The 27,387-nt window shown below is 33.5% G+C and overlaps 1 protein-coding gene across 1 annotated transcript; it reads left to right on the top strand.

Moving 5' to 3' along the window:
- Positions 1 to 595: 595 nt before the first annotated feature.
- On the top strand, positions 596 to 27,387 carry LOC144453254 (putative tubulin polyglutamylase ttll-15). Its single transcript, XM_078144527.1, has 14 exons — positions 596 to 687; positions 3,512 to 3,617; positions 7,430 to 7,730; positions 18,237 to 18,392; positions 19,828 to 19,947; positions 20,436 to 20,511; positions 21,366 to 21,604; positions 21,835 to 21,913; positions 22,746 to 22,854; positions 23,393 to 23,459; positions 24,183 to 24,310; positions 24,901 to 24,997; positions 25,664 to 25,780; positions 27,254 to 27,387. The coding sequence occupies exons 3-14, from the start codon at positions 7,482 to 7,484 to the stop codon at positions 27,371 to 27,373; spliced, it is 1,557 nt and encodes a 518-aa protein (XP_078000653.1). The 5' UTR covers positions 596 to 687; positions 3,512 to 3,617; positions 7,430 to 7,481; the 3' UTR covers positions 27,374 to 27,387.

Below are 27,387 nucleotides of genomic sequence, written 5' to 3'. Positions count from 1 at the left end.
CACAATTTACTCCGTTTTAGTTTGTGGTATTTAGTAAGAGTGTCCTCAGTGGGTAATATTGTCAAATATTAAAGTATGTAAATGCCATCGACGTTTAATACAAACACTTGAAGTAGAAGTAATACCATTGACGTTATAGAAATGTCTGTACTGAGTATTCTGTTTGTTTTTTAGATATAATTTCTACACCCAATTGTTTGCTCAATATATCTTCAACTTATACCAGATGTATATTGAATGCCTTACGTACGTTCCTAAACGCCTTGTCGAAAAGAATTCTGTGCTACCAGATATGATATTGTATAATACCATTAGCTACTAGTAATATGACCGGTCTGATTAAAATCTGATGTGGTGAAAGCAGCTAAATGCTTTATTTACCTCTATTTCCATCGTTTTGTGTCGATTGTTTTTGTGGGAAGGCGGCGATCACTCGGAAAAAAAACAAATTACACAAAACGATGGAAATAGAGGTAAATAAAACATTTTAATAACCGCTTTCACCACATCTGAATTTAATCAGATGCCAAAGCCAGATCAAAATAAACCATATACATATCGATGGGGGCGCTGTTGATAATAAATGCAAGAACCACAAGAGACGACATGCATGGGTGAGCGATTTTAGCGCAACTTATTTCGTGAAGTCGTTGCAATTTGGGAGTAATTCTATGTATCCTTCAAACGGTAAGTAAGGTGTCGATGTTACTGTACTGTAGTGTTGTTTGAGTAAAAAATTCAGTGACGTATTCGTTTTGCCGGGTAAATAGCTGACTGTTCAATATTTCTCGAAGTTTGTCCCTGTGCCCTGGTCGGACGGTCCTAAATATAGGCTATCACTGCAACAGCCGTGTTGCCGTGGCCGGTTGAAAGATTACGGCTTTTACCTTCAGAACGCATGCCTGCACATTATCATGATGATAATATTGATATAGCAGTCTTATTCCGGAGACAACAATTCAAAAAATGTTCACAATTTTATAACATATCCCATGGAGGTAGTCCTTCCTATCTGGTAGGAGCAGAGCAGAAGATTTGTGGCCCGAACGACGTAAACGTACACCATTCAAACCTAACAGATCATAGACCCATGGCTACCGACAAACACGTCTGTGGGATGCCGCATCGTCTGGAAACCGACGATCATGCACGTGTACTGACTCCGGAGTTGGGTTCGGAGGTTGTAAACTTGTATGGGTGTAGATAAAATGTATTAAAGTCTGTCATGTCATGGATGTACGTGTACGTATTACGTACTCAACTGGGCAATTCGCAATGGCAATGTTGTAAATTGAATGCGAGATTACAGTCCATCAATCAAGGTGTGAGTGGGAAAAAGGAAGTAAATTTAGGGTCAACACATGGCCATACTGGTGTAGACATAGTGGTGGAAATTCGTTTCTTACCTGTGAGAACTTGACACTGACAGATAAGAACAATTGGAAATATAGACATTGCAAATTGCATTTAAACTTTAAAGGAAGTTAAAAGAGAAAAATACAATAACACCCTGCAGCTAAAAAAACACCTCTATCAAACACATAATATTTTCATAAATTAAGAAACAATATCTATCTATATATATCTATAAATAATGATATTAATATTGATGTATATGTATATGTAATACAATTTTCAGAGAGAGATTGTTGGATAATTAATTCATAAGCCCCAGGAATCAATGAAGAACAAGTTATTTGTACACTAACATTAAAAAATAAATATTATTCTTTCTTTTTTTATATTAATGATTTTTAGAGATAAAATGTCATTGTATTTTAGAATAATCATTAAGAATATATAATATTCTTTTAATTGTTTTATTTGAATTATTCAATAGTAAAAAAGTCATGTCCTGTGTTAGGCGTAGAAAAAAAATTGTTTGGTTCCGGTTACTCGACCCCACCTAGTTTTTCACACTGACCCTAAACTTTTTTTTTACATATTCAAGAAAAAATAGATAAAATTGCAAAAATTGTGAAGTCTTGCAAGAAATAGTGGATGCGAAAACTGACATCAACTTAAAAAGACAATATAAAACAGTTCTTCCAATCTGTAATGGCTGTACATCTGATGAGAAGAAACCAATAACACAGAGACCATATGGAAAACAATGGAAAACATAACAACCTGAACTAGACACTTGACATATGAAAAAAAGATATATAATAAAAATAAGCTAAAAAATCTACTTACCCCACCTATTCTAAAATAGAGCGTAATCGGAACCACACGATTTGTTTTGTTAGGCCTTAATGAATAATGGTAAACCATTGTATCAACTTGTCAAACACAAAATTGAAAATTGTTCTCTAAAATTCTTGAGTACACACTTCAGTCTTTGTCAGCACTTAATTGTTCATTTACAAGTATAATATTTAGTAATGAAATTTATAATATTTATAGCTGGATAAATATATATTTTATAGATTAACATAACAATTAATAAACTTCATCGCTTTGTAATTTTTTTTTTCACTACTTTTAGTAACTAGTTTTTGTTACAAAAGTTTTGTTGTGTATTTCGTTTTCCTTTTTTCGTGATATAAATAAAATTAAAAAAATTGAAAAAAAAATAAAAAATAAAAAATAAACTTCATCATTGTGGCAATATTAACCGTTACCCATTACAGTTATCTGTTATTATATCATGTAAGGTCTCTTTATCCTTAGAGAAAAGGAACTGGGTACAGCAATTTCAACAGAACATCCTGCAGAGTAAGTGTTGTTGTGTTCCCAACTCCTGTGTACAACTTAAATCCTGTTTATAGTCTCTCCTTATCTACGTAGATCTGACTAAATTCTAGTAGTCAGTGGATGCCAACATGGTTTCTCACCAAACCACTGGCAACGATACTGTATAGGAACTAGACTAACTGAATTCAGACACAGAATTAATATAATAGTATATATTAGTAACTCGTAACTTGTGTGTCTGGGTTAATTAGGGGCAGACAATAGGTTGTATTGAAAAGAACAACAGGTTTGTTCTTTGTCTCTACTAGTTTGTATTGGTGTCAATGATTTAGGCAAAAGTACTGTTATACAAGTTAAATTGAGCCATAGGTGCTTGAGTGAACTATAGACCCTCCACAAGAGTCTATGAGTGAACTAAGTGTTAGTCATGTGTCCTTGACTTATTGTGGGTGGAATTTAATACATAGTATATGACCTACATACAGAGAATGTACATTGAGGTCACCTGACTAGTAAAGTAACTTGGCAAAGTACCTTTGTTGAATTCCCTTTCACTGACTGCCAATTGTTTATCAAGGTGAGTTGGCAGAATTGTGACCTTTGGCCAATACACTTATTCTTATCAAAGTCACTTTTATGTACTCTTTTTTGAGACTTCTAAAAATTGTATTACTCAGTTACCCTGGACAGTATGTGTGTGCTTTCATGTGAAACTTGATATAAATGGCTTTTGTGTTGGATTGAGGACCGGAACAAGATATATAACAAGACTAATTCAGTTTTACAAGGTTATTTTCTTGTTATATCTCACCAGGTCTTGAAAATGAGTGTTGACAAGCAGAAACATGCAGCATGAATTGAATAGGATATCCAGCACACCTTGTATAAAAGTGACAGTTTCGACCACAGACAAGGAAAAGGTAAGACGTAACCTGAGGCTATACTCATTCCGTGATACTTTTGGGTTTGCCAGGGGCATCTGAACACTAATACAGTTTAGAGTCTTTAATTCAACACACCTGGCTTTACTTTTGTGAACGTTTATCACATACACATTGTGTGATTATTTTTTTAATATTTCCACTCACCTTGAGTCTTCTGCGACATGTGATATTAGCCCTTTGAAGTATTGGTGTCAGTGACAATGCTCAGCATTAACAAAAGTTTAGGATTCATTTAAAAAAAAAATTTTTTTTGACTTGTGAGTAGAAATTTTCATTAACTATGAACCCAGACTCCATTAGCATTCATTCTCTCAATTACAGTATTACTTTGACTGCTAAATTTGGTTTGGTTTAGTGTAGTTTGGTCATCCAAACCACAGCTCATCTATGTTGTCAAAAGTACTTTATCAGAAGGGCCATGTTTCATCAAGGTTTGTTCCCAGTATGATAGACCTTGAAAATCAAGAAGAACAGGATATGTTTGTTTTGTAGTGATTTGTAGTTTTAAAAAACTCAGACATGTATTATGGATATTAATATATACATGACGTCATCGTCTTATAGGTCCTACAGAATAAAGTACTACTCAGGGGTAAGATTATGACTGAAAAAAAAATAGCCTAGTTTCTGACAGCATAGGTTGTCTGTATGCAAATAAAATAAAAGTCTGCCATAACGCTGTTTTATCTTTTTTGTAATTTTTTATTGTCCGTTCAGACATTTATTTATTCTAAATTTGAATTAACGACTAACTACACAGTAAGTGATTAGCAAGTCAAAGCCAAGATGCAATTAAACAGATCAATGGATTATTATCAAAAGTTTGTCTGTTTACATGTTGTAATTTGATGTACAATATTTGTATATATGGTTGTAGTATTATTATTTGAAGTATTATGCCAGTATTATGAAGTATTATATTTTGCACTTGATCCATCACCTCTGGCTACTTTTGTTCAACTTCAAGCCTTGTACTCTGGTGACTGAACCAAACTTTTCAAAGTCTTTTATTTATGTAAACCATTCATACAACAGTATGATAAAATGACATTATATTAGCAATTCTCTACATGAAAGTTGGTATTTTGATATTTCAGTCTATTACTTATATTTTCAGCTGCTATTGCTAGGGTTTCAGAATCTTGTGAAAATATTTATTTTAGCAGGCCAAATAAAGCTTGGTCCTGGCTACCCAGAGTCCTCCAGAGTAGGTGGCAACATGAACACCTTGTATGCATGTAGGGGTTGAAGAAGTCAAGTTTATTAAACTCATAAGGAGACTTTTCTCACAAATAATCACTTACGTTTACATTTTCCTTTCAATGTTATATTGGAGTAGTTTAATATATAAATTCTCCAGATACTGTCAGCGTTTTGTATGTTTTAAAGTGAGCCATGTTGCCATAACAATAGGTGAGATATTTATGAAATACAGATATATATACAGAACACAACTAGAGATATAGAAATGGAAATATGAATTCAAGAATAGCAATCATCATTGATGTATAGTTAATACCATTATTACATATATGTACCAGAGATTACTTGCACTGCTGTACATGCATAGTAGTGGTATTTTCACTGCCGAAACATTACTACATACCTGCATGCAAATGATATGCAAATGGAGATGTGGCTGTTCGCTAAATATGCATGACACAGGAAATCACATGTTTTTTAAAATGTTTTTTTTAATGGAAATTTGCCATTTCAGATAAACATATTTAATGATAACAGAACCCCATGCCATGTGAGTTCCAGTGTGGGTACTCAGGAGTATTTGCACTCATGCTTGCAGTGTTTCCAGCTGCACTTTCACTTGCTACTCTCATGAAAGTACGACCACAGAGAACACTGCAAGCACTCATGCAAATACCCTCAAGTACACCACACTTGCACTATCGTGTCATGGGGTTCTGTCATAGCATCTTATCTCTAGAGATGATTTATGTGATAGCAATTAATTCTGTATATAACATCACCATCATCTGTTTTATTAACAGAAATGTATCCCTTGGGAAATTTACAAATAGATGTTGGGTCTTGGAACATAAAACTAAAGTAATTGATTGTATAGTTCTTTTTATGAGCTGTTTCACAATGTGATCAAATATTAAAATATATTTTCAATAATTTCAATAATAAGTCCAGTACACAGCCACTCTGAATGTAATCGATCTGTAAACAAATCTATATTTCTAGTATACCAGTAGCACTAATCTAAATTATGCAAACATTTGCCCCGTGTAATAATTATACTAAAGGAAGTATGAATTCGATATGTTGAAACTGAACCCATTTTTACATGTAACGGTTTGAATTCATTATTGCATACCTTGTGTAATTTGATATCAGGAAAGTGCATTACAAACACTAACAGGTTTTAGTTCACAATGTGAACTGTTAGCTCTGTGTCGAAACCCAGCAGCGTATATACAAATGTATATACATCCAGCGCTAGTGTTCTGTATGACAAATACTGATGGTCTTTCCATACTTTAATGACATTGCAGTGTTATAGTTTGTATGATTTCATGTTCAAAATACATTCACCATGACATTATTATTACTGCAGGCAATCTCACCACCTATCTCTTTCTCAATCATGAATAATGGCCAAAATGTGTGTGATTTCTTGTTCAGTACTTGGTACATCCCATAACACCAAAGCCTTTCTGTCTGTACCACAATCGTTTATAGCATCCATATCAAGTGTAAAAATATACTCTTTCATTTGCTTATTGATCACGTTAGAAAGGCCACATGACGGGCTTGTCAATAAACCAATTGAAACAGTATGCTTTTACACTTGATATGAATGCTATAAATGAGTGTAGCACATAGAGAAAGTGCTTTTACTTCAATGTTACTCCTTGTATTGTGTTTCTGTATATCATTACAGGGTAAATTGCCAGTAGAAGGAAATCCCAAACATATCGCCATTAAGTACCGTCATATATCATTTAAAAGAATCAAGAAAATATACCAAGAGATGCATAGTTTACTAACATAGTGTGTGAAATATAAATTAGATTTGGTAAATTCTGTTAAGTGAGTGACAATAAGTACTATGTCTTCACAATGGTTAAATTCAGGTGTGATAATAAAAATGTATAATGTAGTTTGCTATTTGTGGATGTAGGAAGCCAGGATATAATGTTTTTGTATTGTAAGCCATATTCTCAACAGGGGCACAAATAGATTGTGGTATTAAAAGTGGCTGCTTTGGTTTGATCAATACATCACTTGATTGTGTTTTAGAAATCATGATATCCTGAATGGCCTTTTATTCGCAGTGTATTCCATCATAATTTCCCCCTCACTTGTATTGTCGTTTTATGCGTACCTAGGGGATCTGTCATTTTATATGTACCTAGGGGAGCCTTTTGTACAAATGCTGGTTTTCAGTAGTTTGTTTGTGTGGTGACTACTTAAATGTACATGTAATGATGTATGCACAACTCAGCCACTGAGGTGTTAATAACTTAATCCATTGGTAAGAAACACATTACTGACTAAATCAAGGTAAAATTTATGTTGGGTTGAAATACAACTCCTTTTTTTTATAATAAGAATTTCTGTAGTGTTGAAAAATTGGTATTAATTTTTTGTATCGTAAATGGCTCACCTAAAACTCAAATTTGATAGTACAAGGTTTAAATATGAATTTTCTTCATGTAACTTGCATAGCATATTGTCTTCTGTGATTTTATTGATCTGGTGTTAATTTATTCATTTTCTTTTTATATGTAAATTTGAGATGCATTTCTATTTCTCTTTTGCAGAGTTAATTAATGCTGCTTTGTAGAGATATTGTGTGACTGCGACCAGAAGAAAATGTATTCTATGATGGAGAAATCTATGCATAGAGGCCAAAAAGGACCTCGACTGTATGCCAATCGACTCTTTATGATAACAGTAATAGTACTGGTGGTTGGATTGTCATTAACAGCATTAAATGTATATGAATTGCGGCGTATGCAAGACACACACATGGCAGCATATCACGGATACTTGCCCAACGCAGAAGCACAGAGTGCAAGATTGGCTACAACCAGACCAGTGTTGTGGCTCCATGCAAAAAGAGTAAGTACTGACTGAGTTTTTATTTTTTTGTTGATTTTTGTTGTGAACATTGTAGCAAGGAAAATAAATATCTAAAAATGTCAAAGTGGTGCGAAATCATGATTTTTAATCTTTTGAATTATATGTATTTTTTGATAATTGAAGAATGGAAGATGTAGTATGATAGTAGTGTTTTCAATTAGTAAAGACGGCCATTGATTAATAATGACAGAGGAAATGAAATAATTTTGTTTCACAAAGCAGATATGAATTATGTCTCTTTGAAGTTAGCCTCGATGCTACCTGTTTCTGTAGCTTTGATCTCTCTATATCACATCGAGTCAAGTGGATCAATTCAAGTGAAAATCTAGCCTAACCACATGCTGCCAGAAGTCATGTCAGTAATAAACCATCATACACATTGACAGGCACTTGTACGTACTTTATTCAAGAAAAACACATCCTGATATGCAAATATTATGTTTACACTGTAATGCCACCTTCAAGTTTGAATGTATTACAGTCACATGTGGATGTGATGATGTCATCAGCCACCAACTGAATTAAATACAGTGATTGGCAGTAATTAAAAATGTAGCATGAAATGTCGTTCTACATATATATCTATTTGACTAGACGTGAGTGAGAGAGAGAGAGAGAGAGAGACTGAAGTCATGGATAGCATCTAGACTACTTTGATGTATATTGTACTTTTAACACTTAGTACCTCCCCTATGGAAACTTTACTGAATTTGTGATCGTCAAAAATGACTTAAATTTTTTTAAAAAGTGTCTGGAGATAAAATTATATGTATGTGTCTAGTATTATAAAAATATGTATACAAGTGTCTTTTCAAATATATTTTGATAAAAGTGGAAATTATTTGATAAAACTTAGCATAATAGCAAGATACATATTAACATTTTGACATCGATGATTATTTATCTCTCAAACTTAACAAAAATGATAGTTTCAAAAATAAATTCCGTAGTTTTTCCTATTTGCAATAATAGTTGTCATGACCATTGGCATAGAACAACCAGGGTATGAATCCCATATTTTTTTGTTTGAACATGTTCATCTTGGCTTGCATTTCATGGTATGCAAATGTAGTGGTAGTTATATTTTTTCACATGATGCATGAAAATTGTAACTGTAGTTGATTATAAAGCCTACCATTGTGTACATGAAATGGTGCATAGCAATACCTTCCTGACACTTTAACCAGGATATGGAATTGTAGAGTCATTGGAAATTTGATTAACAAAGACTGAATAGTTGACAGGGTCCTTGACTTGTGGTAACGCAGGGTTGAGTCTATCACCATGGGAGCTAGAGAACATACTAGCATTTGGGTTTTCATTTTCCTATTTTTTCACACGCTCAAATGTACTTTTAGATCTTTCAATTTTTACAAATAGATTTAGTCTTTCAATTTTTTATTTTTTCCTCAAATTGTCTAGATCCAATTTGAAAGTAAGTCAGCAACTATAACAAATGCTTTAATTTTTGTATTTGGTATTTTGTATTTTGTGTTTTTGGTCACTTGTCTAGATCTACTTTTGGAGTATAATATAACCTCTCAATACTGTTCAATATTTTCATTTGTGTATTGTGCTGGCAGTTTTGTGACAATTCAAGAGTACGTATTCTGAAAAATCAATTCTCTAATGGACTAAGGTCATGAAAGAGTTGATCTCATTGATATTTATTAAGTCTATGTACATCTGTCAACTAACATGTTAAGAGTATAAATTATGAAAAGGGTTGTTCGAGTTTGTGTGAAAGGCATAATTTTTTTGAACAAATAGCTATGTAACAGCATATTTTATGTTTCCCATGTATTGTGGTAGACATAAGCTATTTTACTTCCTGGTGGTGTTTCCAGATAAATCTTGAGGTTGTTGAAGTCATTAGAGAGATTATGCCATAACATAATCAAATTCGTCATTCTACATCAGTAGATGTTCAATGACTAGTCTACTCAATGAATTTTTTTCAAGCACGACTAGTAAGATACGCCATGTTGTTCAGCCTTATCAGGCTAAAACCACAATGAGTACTGGCTGATAGCGTGGCACGAATGTCTACATCTTACAGACTAGACTACAAAGTGATATTCAATCTTATTTGGAAAGTGAAGAATTGAATAGAGACTTGAGTTACATAGATAGTCAAAATGAAAAATTCTGCTCTCTTGTTGAGAAAATTTCAGAATTCACAGAAGATTCACTAAAGGTACTTTTTTGATTTTTAAAAAAAAATTTTTAGGTCAGATATGAATTAATACATGGGGATTTATTATACTTCAGGGAGTACACATGTCTATGGCTCCCATATTTCATATTTTATTATAGCCTTTTCACTTTTATGAGGTACAAATAACAAAACTAGAACAACTCGGTCCAATGTCCTGGACTGTCCAGGACATATATGTTCCAGCAGCATCATCATCATACTAGATTTGTAATGTAGTATTTCGCCCTTTTACATTTCCGTATCTGATGGGGTTTTGTTATGCAAGGAAGCAATCGATGTATTAAAAAGAAATCTCTTCCTGTGTAAATCATCATCCTAGTATAATACTATATCTGCTGATAATTGGCACCATTAAATGATTCAGTTCAGTATATACCATAAGCTGCTACCATGTAGAATGTGACATTTCTATCCAGGTCTGTTGTAGCTACAGATAATTGCCACGATTATAGTTCTGTACATGTCACAGACAGCACTTCATCTCATTCATGAATCTAAAGTTTCAGTGATTTCAACCTAAATCTGGTTTACTATGTACTTACAATTGATGTACCCATATAAAATATCAAAGCTTCCTACCCATTAGTCTAGTCTGCTGTAACTGCATCTACAAGTTGAGACCACAGAATATGACAAGCTTAATCACACTCAAGGATGTAGCTCAGGTTACCCAGTCCTAAAGATTTTTTCCCCATCAAACCTAAACTTTTTATTTACTATAATTTAGCTTTGCAAACATGTCATGCAAAAGTTTTGGAAAAACATTTCTTGAAATTGATAATAAAAATCAGATATTAAAAAAAAAGAGTAATAAGAAAATTAAAGTTTGTTTTCCCCACCCCCAATCCCTCCCCCATGCTAATCTTACTATTTTTGAAAGTTATGACCATATCTTCAAAGAACAACATTTGTGTTATTAGAATATTTGATTTTACATTACCAAAGTTTCTGAAATTTCTACCCATGTACATGTATGTTGTGTCTACACTTTAGTCCTCACAATTAGTATATCAGACATTATTATGGTACCTACATGTATGTGCTCAGAGAATTTCTACCCAGACATGGCCTCCAGTAAAAAATTAATACATTACTAGATTCCATCTCAAATACATATCAAATAGCAATTGGTAACAAAGTGATTGATGGTACATGTGTACTTCCTATATTTTCATATTAATTTGTAACCTTTCTGTTGGAGATCAACACTCAGTATTTGAATTGATTGGAGTTGCTATCTCTGGTGTCTTTGAAGACCTAAAAAGATATACTTTGATTTAGCACAGAAATGGTATGTAAATTGTAACTAATAATGAACGAGACACCATTACTGTACATAGTCTAGACAGGTTTACAACATGACACCCAGCTTTCTGTTGGGAGATCAATTTCAAAATTCATGCCACAGATCACAGGGAGCCCAGGAACCATGTTACAAACAAACAAACTAGCAAACAACAAACAAATAAAACAACAAATAACAAACAAACAAATGATAAATAAATAATCAAATAAATAAACAAACAAACAGATATTCATGGGGGTATACTAGATATGTTTTTATACTCATCACAGTGTATGTTTGTATGCAAGACAGTGTGTAGTCTCTTCACAGACCAGAACAGATAGTTTGATTATTAAATACAGACATACTACTTGTATAATTAATGAATAAGATGCTATATTGTTGTACATAGCATCCAGATAAGCTTATATAAAATGCCACCCAGCTTTCTGTTGGGAAATCAATTTCAAAATTCATGCCACAGATGCAAGACGCTGTCTGTGATCTTTTACAGATTTAAAAAAGATCCTTTGATTAATATAGGGGTATTACTATCAACTATTAATGAGTCCGACAATGAATATGCTCAGACACAATTGCTATACAGGCTTTAACATTGCCATCCAGCTCTCTGTTTGGAGATACATTTCAAAATTTAAAATGATGCGAGAGGCTGTCTGTGGTCTCTTAATTCATAGACCAAAAAGATAGGTTTATCAATACAGGTACATTATTTTGTTGAATTAGATACAATTGCTGTACGATGCTTTAACATGCCATCCAGCCATTCTGTTGGTAGATATATTTCAAATTTAACATGATGTGAGATGCTATCTGTGGTCTCTTCACAGACCAGAAAGGTAGTTAGATTAATACAGGACTGGTACACTACTGACAATAATTAATGAATCCGACATCATTCCTGTCAGAATTAAAATGTCACTTTTCTGTTTTGAGATCTTGTAAAATTCATGTGATATACAACCTGTGATCCCTGTGTAGACATTTGATCATTTAACTCTAGTTACTTCTACAAAGATGATTTGATTGACAGTTGGATTCTACTCCTGCTGGTTTCAGGACTGAATTACAATGTACTATTGAAAACATTGAACCTGAAACAGTGTGTCATCTGGTGCCACAAAAAAAGCCTACTGTTGTCTTAAATTTGATGGTCTGGCACAACAATATCATTCACAACACTGCTAATGTTTTCTTTACATGAGCTGCCATTATCTCAGCAGACCATCACCAAATTATTTACAGCATAACAACATGAATTTTCCTAATGAAAATGAAATAATTTGTAATGCAACTACGTGCTGAGGTATAGACAAGCAAAGAAAATGTAACATGTTATTAAAATTTTCTGTTGTGCCTGCTGATGTAGTGTATCAATGTTAATATTAGTATTACCCTGGTAGTTGAGCCTTCGGTTTTCTTAGACAAACAAAAACTAAAACCGTTGTTGCAAGAGTGTCGAGACAGCAGTAATGAGCTATTGAATGGACGTTTGTTTAATTATAGTCTCAGTAGGAAGGTGGAGTTTCATAAACTTGCAGTGTTGTTTTGGGACTTCCAATGCTTACACTGTCTTGATTAGAATCGCACAACAGAGGAACCGCTACCACCCACTTGTGTAATCTACCACATTGAAGAACAATAGATTTATTTTGCATCTATCTTAGTAAACCGAATGGATTACCAGTGTTGTATAATAAAATATTTGCTGAGACAGATAATGAAATGTAGCAATGTCTATAGTCAAGCTTTTGTCAACCAGATGATGAAATGTAGCAATGTTGAAATTGTTTTTGCATGAGACTGGGACAACAAATTTTGTCAATGAAAGCCAGAGGATGGTCTGTGTAAGGTTTCACAGTTTTCAGTTGTAATCATGTACAGAATGTCTAGACATGATTGTGATCAGAAGACAACCTGTGAAAAGATTCCTCATTCACCATCGTGGCTCATCAAGCCATCTTGTTTTTCTCACCAAAGTTGGCACTTGTCAATATCAGATGAGAGTAATTCTGTATACAGATTATCAATATTTATTAGTACATATTTGAACATAAATTATCTCTTGTTACACATACTTCATATCTAGTAGATTACAATAATGTGCAAATGGTCAAAGATACTACATAATGTGTACCAGTTTGATGTCTGTACATAGTGTCTGTCAGTTCAAACTAATTCCATGGCATTTCTCATTTTATCAATTTAAAAGTAGTCTCTGTGTAACTGTTAGTATAAGCTTATAGTGAATTATTATTGTTTGTTTTTATATAGCGCTGGCCTATTTTGTGCTCAAAGCGCTTTACAATTATTACCCCTGGCATGGATCTATAGTAGCACAACGGCCCTTTACTTCCTCAGCTCCCTGGGGAGCATACAATCCATTGCAGCCTTTACAAGCGCATAGGATTAAAGCATTCACAATACAACCTCTATCCTACCGGGTCCCCAATTATACAGCTGGGTTGACTGAAGCACAATAATCGTGGTTCAAATCTTGCACAAGAACTTTAGCCATCAGAAAAAAATGGCAGTAACAGTGCTTGAACCTGCAACCTGCAGATTCAAAGCCAGCCACTCTAACCGTTCGCCCATCATGACTCCTTCTTGGAATTCTTGGTACAGTTTAATACATCATGCTAGAGAATGAAAATGAAACAAGAAGATCAACTTATTCTCATGTACCTATAGTAATGTCAGACTTTGTACATTGTAGCTCTCGTTCTGGCTCTGAGCTGACAAATAGCTTTGATCATCTCTATACATTGATAGCATACTTTAGTAGTGAGAACACACCTGATGTCTGTTCAGTTTCATTGTCCATTGAAATTTTGAAGCAGAAGTCAAGGTATTGATCAAGGAATTGAGTGACTGATATATTTACAATTCGTCTAAGTGATGAAATTCTATATCAGGTAACTAGAATTGTTTTTTGTTTTAATTTATAGTTACATGTACCAATATTTCCTTGTCTTTTATGGCAGTGAATACTGAAAGAACTAAATTTGGCCGCCTTTATTCAACACCAAAACATGATGATTTTTACCTTTTCATCCCATTTAGGTAAAATTTGAAATCATTAAATTTCACCAATGATTGCACACCAAAGAAGTATACTGTTTGATGTCAAGCATTTTATAGAAATGATAAGTTAAAATCCTGTGTCAACATCATTTTACTTGCTGTCTTTTTATTTGAAAATGTAATTAATCTTAGTTTATACAGAATATTTTCCGTAAGCCCAGAGATTTCATTCCTCTTCAGATCTGTAGACAAATGCTCTGTGGAGCTTAGATGGTGCTAGTCTTCTTTTCATAGTTGTCTAATATAGCTCTCATTTTGGCCCTGAGCTGAGAGATTGATTGATTCATCTCAATACATTGATGGCATACTTAGTGAGAGTGCACCTGATGTCTCTTCAGTTTGATTGTTGAATCCAAGGTATTCCTTGAAATGTAATAATTTCACCATGGTAACGCTGTCATGGCAACAGTATGTATTATACAGTATGTCGTCTGTTGGTTGTCACAGTGTTTGCAGCTGTTGAGGAAGACGTAACTCAACTTCTGGTAATTCAAATGCAATTATATTGACTGGGTAACATTATACCATCTGATGTGTAGTCAAGGCTGCTTATATAATGATGAGAACTCTACACACAGAATGAAATTATTCAATTTGACAAACATATGTGCTGGCAATGCTTTATTGGAAACTGACATTGTAAAGATGACACTTACATCATCTTTATTTAAATAAAAACAATTTGTGGATACATTGAAATAAACTAATGTGCATATCAACATGTCATGTTGTCATAAGCAGTGATGGAAAAATTATTTTATCCAGAAAAGAAATAATTTAAGATCATTCTCTCTATGTACAATTTTAAATTATATGAGAATGATGGACAGTTGACTTCATGTAATACTGAACAGTGGACATTGCTTGAATTTTTGTGTCAAGTAAAATTTAGAAGGTTCGAAAATGAGAAATGTGAGGTGTTATTTTGAAGAAAGGAATTAATCTAAAAAACCAGCTTTGTCAAATGAGGAGATAGAAGTGACATTACTATGAGTGGTGCTCATCAAATGAATCATGAATAGGTAAAGAGCTGTAAGTAGATTTTTGTGTGGTTGATGTATTTTAAATGAGCTCAGAATCTTTTCAGTGGTGATTGTTTGGAGGTGTAGTACTAGTAAAATAGTGTTAGAAAACATTTGCAGTGGCAGGTATTAAATTAATGACAATAAATAATTAGTATATCATAAAATTACAAAAATAGAATGAATAGTTGATTCATGGTGAATTTAGGATCATGACACCCAAGATGAATGTTAAATTTTAACTACTACATGACATGCATGTAGGAAGGCTATAGGCATTGATATATATATTGTCATGTCAGTGCAGTAAGGTCGTATTTGCTTTACAATATAGTAGCAGATATGATCTTATTATCGGAGTTTTGTTTCAATTTTGTTGTTGAGAAGTTGCTTCGACCCAAAGACAAGATACTTCTTAGTCACAATATGTCTGTTATAGTTTTGATGGGGTGTATTAAAATAATAAATGAAAACAGTTACAAGTTGTACATGAACACAATATATATACACTGCATTGTATAAATTCAACTTTTACTTACATTTTTGAAAGATTTGATTCTCTGGAATGGGATTTCAAAAAAAGAATTGACCAAAGAAACCTTGGCAAGGAAATTTACATGGAAATAGAAGTCAATTCTCCCCATTTTACCTTGAATGTAAAAAAAATGTTTAGATTGGCGGCTTAAACTAGGGTTGGTAGGGTTACTGGAAACACACCCCTTTTTCATTTGGCCAAGAAATATCTAAACTTTTGCGAACTTTATTCATTTCAGCAAAACTGTAACTGATATTATTACTTTTTGCTATCTATTTAATTGGTCAGTTGTAGCACATTGAATTGAAACCAATACTAAACTAGTATGGTTATCAAAAATAAAAAAGGTGAAATCTACACCACCATGTTATGTTTTTTTTTTTTCAAGTTACATACAGTCCATTAATCAGATAAGGGTATTGTTAGACCAAATTAGATTGATGATGTTACACTATGCTATGTAAGTTGAAACTGAAATCATAGAAATACCTGATTTACTTTCAATTTCGCAAAGTAATATGGTAAACTGATCTATCATAATCGTATGAAATGCTAGGCATACAGTGTAATTTGATCAAGTCAGTTATGGAGCCTCTAGGATTACTCATTGTAGTCATACCCACATAATACTAGATACCGGTACATGTAACAAGGATTGAAGAAATTGCTGTCACGATATACATGCGATGTTGGGGTGCCTGCTGTATTCAAACAGAAATTACAAACTTTTTTGAGGGGTTTTGAGCCAGTTCTCATCCTACAAAAACTTACTTTTTAATGGATCTGTTTTGTACCCCAAAATACAAGTAATTCTAAAAAAATGTCATCAAATTGAGAAATGGAAGAATTTTCACTATAGTAAATGCATATAAAAGTGTCAACAAAAGAACTATTTTTCTCACTACACACTGGTTTTGTATTCATAGCACTACATACTACTACATACTGATTTGAAATTGATTGTGCGGTCTGAAACAATTTTCAATTTTTTGGCAAATTTAGTTAGAAGGGGGGGGGGGGGGGTCCAAGGCCTAACTAAAAGAATTTAGTTTTTTTATCTTAAATTGAACCATTGATCTTGTCCCTTAGTATTCATGGCCAGGATGTAGCTCAGTGATACATAAAAGTTGACAAATAACTGGATATATAGCTGGATTAAAGTGGACAAATTACCAGTTACTGGGTATGTAACTGAGTGATAGTGATGTACAAGATTGTATGAAATATAACATGTTTCCCTTGAAGTAATGATGCATGAATCTTAAAGAGTATACTTGTCTATGTGTGATAAACTTCTCACTAATAACTCCATTGACATTTCAAGTCTGTCAGTGTTTTAACTAGCTAAATACACACAATGTATAGCTATACATGTTATGCCATTATTCATTATGTACATGTATTAATGAAGATCACTCACTCAACAACTCTGTTTACCAGCTCAGTATTACATTGATCACTCACTCACTCAACTCTGTTTACCAGCTCAGTATTACAATGAAAGTTTCACAAATGTCAATAAACCAGAGCAGAATGTTTAAAATTGAGTTTAACCACAGTTTTTGGATTAACTGATGTCATTTCATCTTCTTAGAATTAGTATTTGCAATTGGTATTATCTGAATGATGCATGCTACTTGGTTTCTTACTGCCTATGTACTGTTAGCATATTTCTTTGCAGTATCACAGATGGTTAATTGCCATGCCACAAGTAGGTATTGACAGGATAAGGAAAACCTTGTGCAAAAATAGAAATACACCATGGTCATTGTATTGTGTGTGAACATTGTATGTTACAGCCCCAATATTGGCTCTTGTACCCTCAGGGTAAGATAATAAATGGTAATCAACCCATGCGTTGAAGTCATATAACACAAAAATAACTGCCATCATATTTTATCAGTAATAATGTATACATGCTGAATTTGACTTTTACAGTTTTATGATGGGAATGTGTTTTGGAGTTCCCCATGTATGACTTGGAAAGTATATATCTTGTAACTTTGATTAAGTATTATACACTGTCTCGTATATTGCCCATGGGAAATATCGGTATACATGTACATGTACGCATCACTTGCTAAGAAAGGATCCTGGATGTTAATTATCTGAAACGATGTCAAGATAGCATAGTGAGATATGTTATAAAGGGTCATTCAATGATTGTGAAATCAAGTGGATGGTACAAGAGATGGACAAATGATATTATAATTGCAGTATACATGAAAAGAACTAACATATTAAAAAGCAGTTTATATACCTCATCATATACAAGTTATAGGCATTGTATTGTTATATCTTTATTATTTATTTATTTCAGATAGAGAGTGGTTACCTTAATCATGTCATAGCAGTATTTGATCGTCTTGGATTCCTACGTGGTGGGCCTGAATCTGATTGGGACATGCTATGGGCACATGACTATCCGTTTAATGAATTGTCCAGTCAAATTATGGATATGAAGCCTCATCAAAGGGTAAATACTTGCATGCTTAAGTTAGTTTGATGTAGACATATCAACTTTGACTTGAATTGAATTAAGTCTTTATTCACCCATATCGAAAATTTTCTGAAGGGCAAGAGGCTTGAAAATAGTTACACATAAATTAATCTAGTCTAGCCATGGAATTGGACAACATAATTTAATAACATGATGAAAATATTATGTGACTGCTACAAGATATCATTGGAATAAACATCCAACATGATGAAAAAAACCAAACATAAAACAAGACTTTATAATATGTTTGAATAGAAAACATTACAAAATCAAATATTGATATTTATATTATACTTTGTCTGACTAGAGTGCCACTAATTTTGTCCGGAATATTGTTCCATAATTATGAACTGCTGTGTGTACTATTTAATATTATGAGAAGGATAACATGCATTTGTGTATTAAAATAAAACATGGCAGATGTATGTGTTGACTGCTACATTGTAGCAACAAGAAAATGCAACATTTGACAATATAACAGAGTCTTATGATGAGTGGCATACTCCGGTGTTTGCTTGAGGGCTTGCAATGATGATGTTCTCTGAGGGCTGTACCTGTACTAGTGAAGTGAGTCAAAGTACAGAAGAAAACATAACAAGCACAAGACTTAGTACAAATACCCTGAGTATCCATGGTAACACTTCGTGGGGTTTTGTTCTTACTGCATATGTTTATTCAACAGAGCAAATTTTGTAAAGATGTAACAGTGTTTTCAAACAAAAAAAAACGGTTTCACATGATTTTGTGCGCATGGAATGATTGTTTGTTCATTTGCATACAGGTATGCAATAATATTTTCAATGTTCTGCTGTTCAAATACAAATTATATGTGCACACACTGATGCAAATTATCACCAGTTCAAATATAATAATAATTCTTGATCTAAAATACTTTTTAATTAACACTTAGCTTACAAAACGCAGAAATTTAGACCTACAGGGTACTTTATTTTTCACATATACTAATGCACATGTATTCTTATGTTGTACTTTAAGTGAAATCCATATAGACCATACTTCTAAAAAAAATATGGATGACTTGTTTGTCGAAAACTGAATATGTGAATGACCTTAGGTGTGTGCATAGATATAGTCAACCTGAAAAGTGCAGAGGAAATTGATGGCTTTTAATATAGTTGATGTGTGATATTGATCAAACTCAATTACATATTGCCAATTTATATGCACAGACCGAGTCAGCTTATTGTATGGACTGGTATCCATGGAAACAAGTCAGTGATGGAAGTCTGGAAGTCTAAGGGCCAAGAGACTAGAAAAACAAACTCCTACTCATTTCATTTAATATCAATATTTCCTGGCTTAAACTAAAGTTGTAGGTTTTCTCTGTGCTGTTTTTTTTGAAAAGATTCCTGTAGTTATGCAAGACTTTTGTGTATTTGTGTGTTTTCAGTTGAATCACTTCCCAGGAATTGGTTTTATTACAAATAAAGTATATCTGGCTACATCTAAACTGAAGTATATACCTTTAGCTTTTGAAATGCCGAGACAGAAAGAGGACTTTCTCAAAATAGTAAGTGACTTGCTTTTTAAAAATGAAATGAAAATGTGATATATACATGAAATTTGTAAATCACTTGGAGTATGTATAAAGAGAGACATGTATGGGAACTTGAAATTTACAGAAGCTATCATTGGTCAGAATAGAACCATGTGACCTTCCATAAAAACCTACAATTATGAATGAACAGTGCTGATATTTATAATATTATTCATAAACCTATCAAATCATTTGTATTGAACTAAATGTGTATTGAGTATCGGCTAGATATTGTCAAACTTACATCCATTGTTTTACAGAGAACACACATACCAAATCATATGAGTGAAAGTTTTGACCCGGTAGAGACTATTTACAGTGCCAAATAGACTGATTTGCCATGTATGATGTCAGGAAATATTATATCACAAAATCTGAGAGATGTCATAGTTTTTATAGTTCATTATTTGTGTTCTACATGAAATGTTAGTTAATGCTTTGTATTGAATTGTCATATACAGGCAAATGAAAATCCTGACAAGTTGTGGGTGCAGAAAAGTAGTAACCATCGAGGCATCAAGGTCAAAGATCTGAAAGGTATGATATGATAGTACCAGGGTAGTAGCTATATGTGTGTTCATTTCAATGCCTTAATTTGCTGTCAATGAATAAATAGACTCAAAATGAAGGAAGAATAGAAATCAGAGATGTAAAGGAAAATGGTTTAGATTTTAGAAAATCATAAACACAGCAGGGTCACATAATTATAATTTCCAAGGCTAGGCATGTAATTAGATACATTTCTGTCTAATCTTGTGATTGTTTTTTTTTGGAAATTTCAATTTTATCCTAATGGTGTCTTTGATAAGTTGTATTGAATCCAGTTACAGAAAGAAGGAAATATGATATTACTAAAATTGGCATAATTTCCTATATATCATACCATAATTTTGGGTGTGGTGAACCCTGGTAAAATGACTGCAGAACTCGGGCAGATAGTACTGACTTCTCACCATTAACAAAAACACTAACTATACATTCATGAAAAAACTTTACATTTCTCAAGAAGGTGTCATTAGCTCCTGTTTGGGAGCTGATGTCATGGCAATGTCTGTCTGTCTGTCTGTCTGCCTGCCTGCCTGCCTGCCTGTTTGTGAGTCTGTGTGTCTGTCTGTGCAGAAATTTTGTTCCACAGATATCCACAAATGTTCTGCACTTTACTAAGTGGCATTGTCAGGCTGTAACATAGTGCTGATTAGTTTTTGGTGGGAGTGCCTTGCATAATCAATGTTAATTTACATGATTAATGATTTTATAAATAGGGCTATACATGCAGAACGGCTGCACCAAATTCAATAAAACTTGCTACATCTACAGATCATACAAAGATATATGGGAGCATTTTCAGTTCATCTCTGGTTTCAGTTTTGACTTTTGTCTTCACTCCACAGACCTTGATTTTGAGGCAGATAAAACGTTCATTCAAGAGTACGTACAGAAGCCCTATCTTATAGATGGTAGAAAGTTTGACATTGGTGTATACACTGTGATAGCATCTATTGATCCACTCCGTCTCTATGTCTATGAAGAGGAAGTACTCATCAGATACTGCAGTAAAGATTACTATCCAGTTGATTTTACTGATGTAAACAAATATGTAGTTGGAGATGATTACACACCAACATGGAAGGTATGTATAACAGTATATACTGCAGTAAAAGATCACTATCCAGTTATGTGATGGTCCAACTGTGATTTCACCAATCAGAAACATGTAACAGAAATTTAGTTTGATCTCTTAATTTAAACTCTAGTTAGAAAACATAACATTGCAATATTCTATTGATCAAGACAAGTAATTTACTTCTTTGTTTAAAAAAGGAATTGAAATTTTGTTTTGTCGATGATTTTATCTTTCAGATACCGTCATTACAAAAAATTTATGAAGATCAGAGTCATACTCACAAACGAACTTTAAACATCCATCTTGAACTAGAAGGTAAGAGACTTCTCAAAGAGAGAGCTTGTTTTTTTTAATCATTTTTATAGGCTCAGTTCAGATTAGTATGAAAGTTCAGATGTGAAAAACAGTTTTCTGGCAGAGCTTATAGAAACATTTGGTTCTGAACAAAATAATGATCCTATCTATATGACTCTATTCAGGAGATAACACTAATGCAAGAATGTGTGTGTGTGTGGGGGGGGGGGGGGGGGGGGTTGAACTCCTGACCTTTGAGATAGTTAGTAATGTTCAAATGTTCCATTTATTCATTGTGTACCCAAACTTGTTTTCTATGCTTCAATAAACAGTAATACTACTATTATTGTCAAGAGACTAGTGGATTAGTTCAGATATAGTCTAATCTGACCTCAATCCAAATAAAGGTCAATTGAGATTATCTTTGTATTGTCCATAACAAAATTACATCTACTTGAAAGCTTTCCACTGCAATAGCTGTTATTCATATGTTATTAAACACCGCAGTGATGTCTGTTATTCATGTTTTTTTTTCCTTTAGCATAACTATTTCCCCATATCCCTGTATGGAATTCCCATCATGATTCAGTTAGGATTGGTAATCTTACTTTAACTAAATCATTAGTAAATATAAAAAAATGTTCCTTATTATTGAGCTTAAGAAGTAGAGAAATGAAAAAATTATATTTTAAATTACAACGTAGATATCTATGTGATGCTTCCTTCTATGAAAATCAACTGAAAATGAACAAACCAAGATTTTCATCAAATTACTATTTACCAAGGGTTGTACCCATTATTTGTTGTGAATATAAAACTAGTTATAAAAGTTACTTTAATTTCTCTGTCTTAGGAAGTAACCCACAGCATATTTGGGATCAGATGTATGACTCTATACACCAAACTGTTACCTATTTTGAGCCCAAACTGGTCAGTGCAGCCCATAAATTCAAGTCAATCAGGTAAGTACTGCAGCCTACAACATATTTGGGAACAGATTATGACTTTATACACCAAACTGTTACCTATTTTGAGCCCAAACTGGTCAGTGCAGCCCATAAATTCAAGTCAATCAGGTAAGTACTGCAACCCACAACATATTTGGGAACAGTTTACGACTCTATACATCAAACTGTTGTAAGTACAAGACAGTATTCTTTGGATCCAGTGCATTTGTCTTCACTCATACATATTTATGGTTACATAATAGTATTTTGTATAAATGTATTTTCAGGTACATTTCATTTGTAAAAGATTTCATTTCTTTCCTCACATCAATTTACATTCACACACAAGTAAACACATACTCAGCCAAATGACAGCACATTAATATTCATTTGAAGATTGGAACACCATCAAAGTCAAAGTGCAAAAACTGTCAACAACTGAATTAACATGTTGGTGACAATATTCCTATCAGAAGGTACCTGTAAGTTTTTACATTTTAGAAAAGTTATGTATTTTTTACGATATTGACAATTCTTTTTTATTCTGTTACAGACATTTTGTTGAATTAGTTCGGTTTGATTTCGTATTAGATGAAAATCTTAACGTGTATTTAATGGAGGTAAGTTTTCCATAAAGCTTGAAAGGGTATTAGATCTTGAATGATGAATAAGCAATGGTTGAGATGGAGGAATTTATTTAGAACTTCAGTGATGTCTCACATATCACTGAGAAAGCTCACTTTTCAGAACCAGAACCCCCCAACCCCCCCAACCCCCCATTCGTCCACAATACATCATTGTGTTTGAAAAACTATAATACATAGAGCCGCCATTGAAGTGGCTACCCCATATTATCGGGGGGCAAGCTTTCTGTTAAGACATTGACATTTGACCCTTGACTTTGACCTTCAGGATCAATTATCAACATCCAGCCATTTCTTGCATATCACAGACACTTTGTAGTAGTTAGGTGTGACCAATCTTTAGGAAAATCTTGGGTACATTAAATTAAGAACAAGGGCAATACATGCATGCGTTTATTTCATTTGTTAGTCACACTGTGACAGGAGTAAAGTGTTTGAGGGGCTGTGTTCTATCATAGACCCTACGTTTCGTGTAGGGTCTATGGTTCTATGAAGACTTGTTTGACCATACTTGAGAGAAACAAAACAAAACTATTGTCAGTGTCACCTGATCACTTCAAGGTCATTGAACTGTTTTCTGATTTGTATATGAGTGAGGTCAAAGGTTAAACTGACCGTTATAGAACACGTCCTTTGCAAGTTGAAATGCTAAGCAGTATATTTGGTGTAAATATTTTTGACATGCTCAATCTATTGCAGGTAAACATGTCACCAAATCTTTCTTCTAAACATTTTGGACCTAATAAACTCATGTATGAACAAGTTATCTACAACTATCTCAACTTAGTAGGAGTCGCTAGACCAATACCTACAAGTTCTCAGCATAGGTAAGTTGTTAGTTCTGTTTTTAGCAACAAATTGATCAACAAGAAGTATCAATTTTAGCAAAGTAAGTACCTATAAGTATCAATTTTAGCAAAAGTTCTGGTATTGTCCTGTTTAGGCATTGGGTAAAATTGATTTAACAAAAACCTATAAAAGTGTTGAATACAAGAGATAAAAAAACAAGATATTATACACTGGGAATGAGATAGGTACCAGGAACTTCATAATTTTAATCCCTTTTTTAATAAACTGTCCATAAAACTGCTTAGTCAGTGGCTTCATTTTACATTCATGCATAATTCTAATGCAGTATTTGTAGTTTTATTACTTGATAATAAAATTTTATGTGTGAAAGTATGAATATTGACACCAAATAATTATACAAAGTGTAAAAAGCTGATGGCAATTTTTGGTAGGTTATGTTATGTTGAAACCCTGAAAAACACCTGATAGTTGTGATCAAAGCATTGGCACCAGTAAAGAATAATAACAGCAGACAACCATACTTGTGTTTGTTTATATCAAACCTGCTTTCTCAAGATGGTAGTGTGAGGGCACTATTTCAACTGTTGTGTTGTATCTTGGGTTACAGTTCAACTGATGAGAAAAATATGTTGGTTAGTGACAAAGACATCTCAGTGTTTGGAGCAAAGTGCGCCAGTGATGCTTGCAGAACATGTTTCCCCCAGGTAAGGGTTGTATCATGAACGACTGCTTACATGGAAACTAATTCCAACTCAGTGTTGCAGTACTTTATTGTGATATCTCTGTCATGCTGAAAGGCACAATTCACCTCTTTGTGACCACGGTTTACATTCCTTGAGATATGAGTAAAAAACCACTATTCAATCCAAGATTCAAAGACGGCGCCAGACATACCATACTAGTGTCATACAGTGTCATACATGAAAGTCTGGTAGTACCATTATTCCAGTGCTACTTTTCAGTTATTCTTTTCAAAGAAACTTCACAGCGTAGCCTTTATTTGTTACAAACACAAACACCTCCAAGTGTCTGATTACATAGAAGAGAGATAACATACATACAATCATTGCATCTGCTATTAAATTAAAGTTTGACATGGTGATTATGTCATGAACTGATTACTTTATTGCATTATATTTAAACACTACACAGTGGATTACACACCTCAGCTTACTGTGATATTTCAAATAAGAGTTATCAGACAACTCAAGTGAAACCTCTCTGAATCAGTCTATATTACACTTGCCATAGAAAATTTATGTAATATTTCAAATACTCTGATTTGTCAAATTTGTCATGAGAAACTGAATTTATATATCACAGCTCTGTTTTTAATGATTACAAATTTTCATCATTTTTCTTCCATACAGGAATGTAAGCTATGCAATAAATGCCTTTCACCTGATGAAAAAGATTTCCTTAAGCAAGGATTTCTAGAGCATGACAATAGACGTAATATGAAAAGGTTATACCCAGTACCCTTCAAGGTAAGTTTCTTAGTAGTATTTTTTAATCTGAATTCAGTTTCATTTCGGCATTTTATGTATCCTAGCAACTGTACAAGTGTGTTATTTGATGAAGTACAGCGTGAATGCACAGACGTGAGTCGCTACTGGCACAACAAGTACGTAGACAATATGCTGTTCTGCAAACTCCTACCCAGCGGTGATATACACGGCTGCCTTCAATGGCGGCCACTTTTGCCATATCAGAGATTTATGTCACATGTTCGCTACTTTTTTAAATGCATATTTAACATAACACATCCATGGTGTTAATAATAATTAGTTTATTGATAAAATAGACTGGCTCAATTCTGAAATATATTCCGTTAAATTATGATTATGTGCAATTCCACCAAAAGCTAGTGCAGCGTATATAAATGAAGTCAGTTCTTGTATGTCAACCAGTGTTCCTTTACATGTCTTCCCAAAAATTGTTCTAGTGATATAGAAATTTCATCGAACAGAAATAGTAATTCATATTTGTATTGTTTATGAGTAAATCTGCCTTTAAATATGATGCTTATCATTAGTATTTGAATGCTATGGTTTTATGACAAAATCTAATATGGCGGCCCCCCCCCACTGAATGCAGCACTACTTTGGAAAGTTGGACCGGAAGTTTTGAAGGTCGACTTTTTTATGGTAGCGCTGTGTATGAGCTTAGCTGTTCTGATAATATTCACAAAGGAATATTGGTCGTAGGTTAAAGTGGGATGATCACGGAATACGCAGATACTTAACATATCTGTCTTAAAAAAAATTTGAAGTACTTGCAGAACCATTTTTATCATTGTCAAATTGACATACTTGTCAAAGAGACATTATACCAAGTTGAATGTAATCAAACAAAATAAATGTGGGATTTATACCCCAGGTCACTCTATATCATGAAATAACATGTCTACGTCATTGGTTCTGTACTACTAAAAATATTACTTGCTTTTCCCCAAAAATGTTTTCTTCATTCAGTCACAAAATGCTCTTACCTAAGGGCGTTCAGTTCATAAGTGAAAGGCCCTTAGGTCACTTACATTTTCCCTGGCTGCTTAAAGAAAAACATTGGGGAATAATATCTAATTATAGTAATGAATACACTTGTATTGCATCTATTAAAGTCCATCATAGTTTGTCATTAAAGTATTTCTATCATATGGAACTCGATACCCTTCTTTAAAATAGGGCAGTTAGATCTATATTTAGACTGTGAGATACGTCATATTATGGCTGTCTTGCCCTATGACCCACCACTTCACTGAAAGGGGCAGACCTGATTGAGAATACCCTAACATGGTATATTGTACTGACTTAATCAAAATAGAGTATTTTAAATTTTCTTTGTGTATGTTGATTTTATCCAACATCGCAAATCACGTCCTGTTTTAGAAATAACAGCTCTGGTTTTACGAGTATGATTTTATCATATTTTATACTTTTGTCTTTTCTTTTATATTGCAGACTCAGGAGAATGCTATCACTCAGGACATTGCTAAATATAAAAATTTAACTGAAAGTAACAGACTAATGCACATATGGTATCAAGGCAAATGTATCTATGACTTCAGATGGTGTACATAGTCATCACCAACAAC

Source organism: Glandiceps talaboti (genome assembly GCF_964340395.1).
Source record: "Glandiceps talaboti chromosome 2 unlocalized genomic scaffold, keGlaTala1.1 keGlaTala1_2_unloc_1, whole genome shotgun sequence".
NCBI classification, from domain to species: domain Eukaryota; kingdom Metazoa; phylum Hemichordata; class Enteropneusta; family Spengelidae; genus Glandiceps; species Glandiceps talaboti.
The sequence above is the reverse complement of the archived record's forward strand: the minus strand, read 5'-3'. Positions and strand labels throughout refer to the sequence as shown.

Coding starts and splice junctions, on each gene's coding strand:
- LOC144453254 (XM_078144527.1), top strand. CDS start 7,482: ATGTATTCTATGATGGAGAAATCTATGCATAGAGGCCAAAAAGGACCT. Junction 23,460..24,182: donor TTAACGTGTATTTAATGGAG/GTAAGTTTTCCA, acceptor AATCTATTGCAG/GTAAACATGTCACCAAATCT. Junction 24,998..25,663: donor GCAGAACATGTTTCCCCCAG/GTAAGGGTTGTA, acceptor TCTTCCATACAG/GAATGTAAGCTATGCAATAA.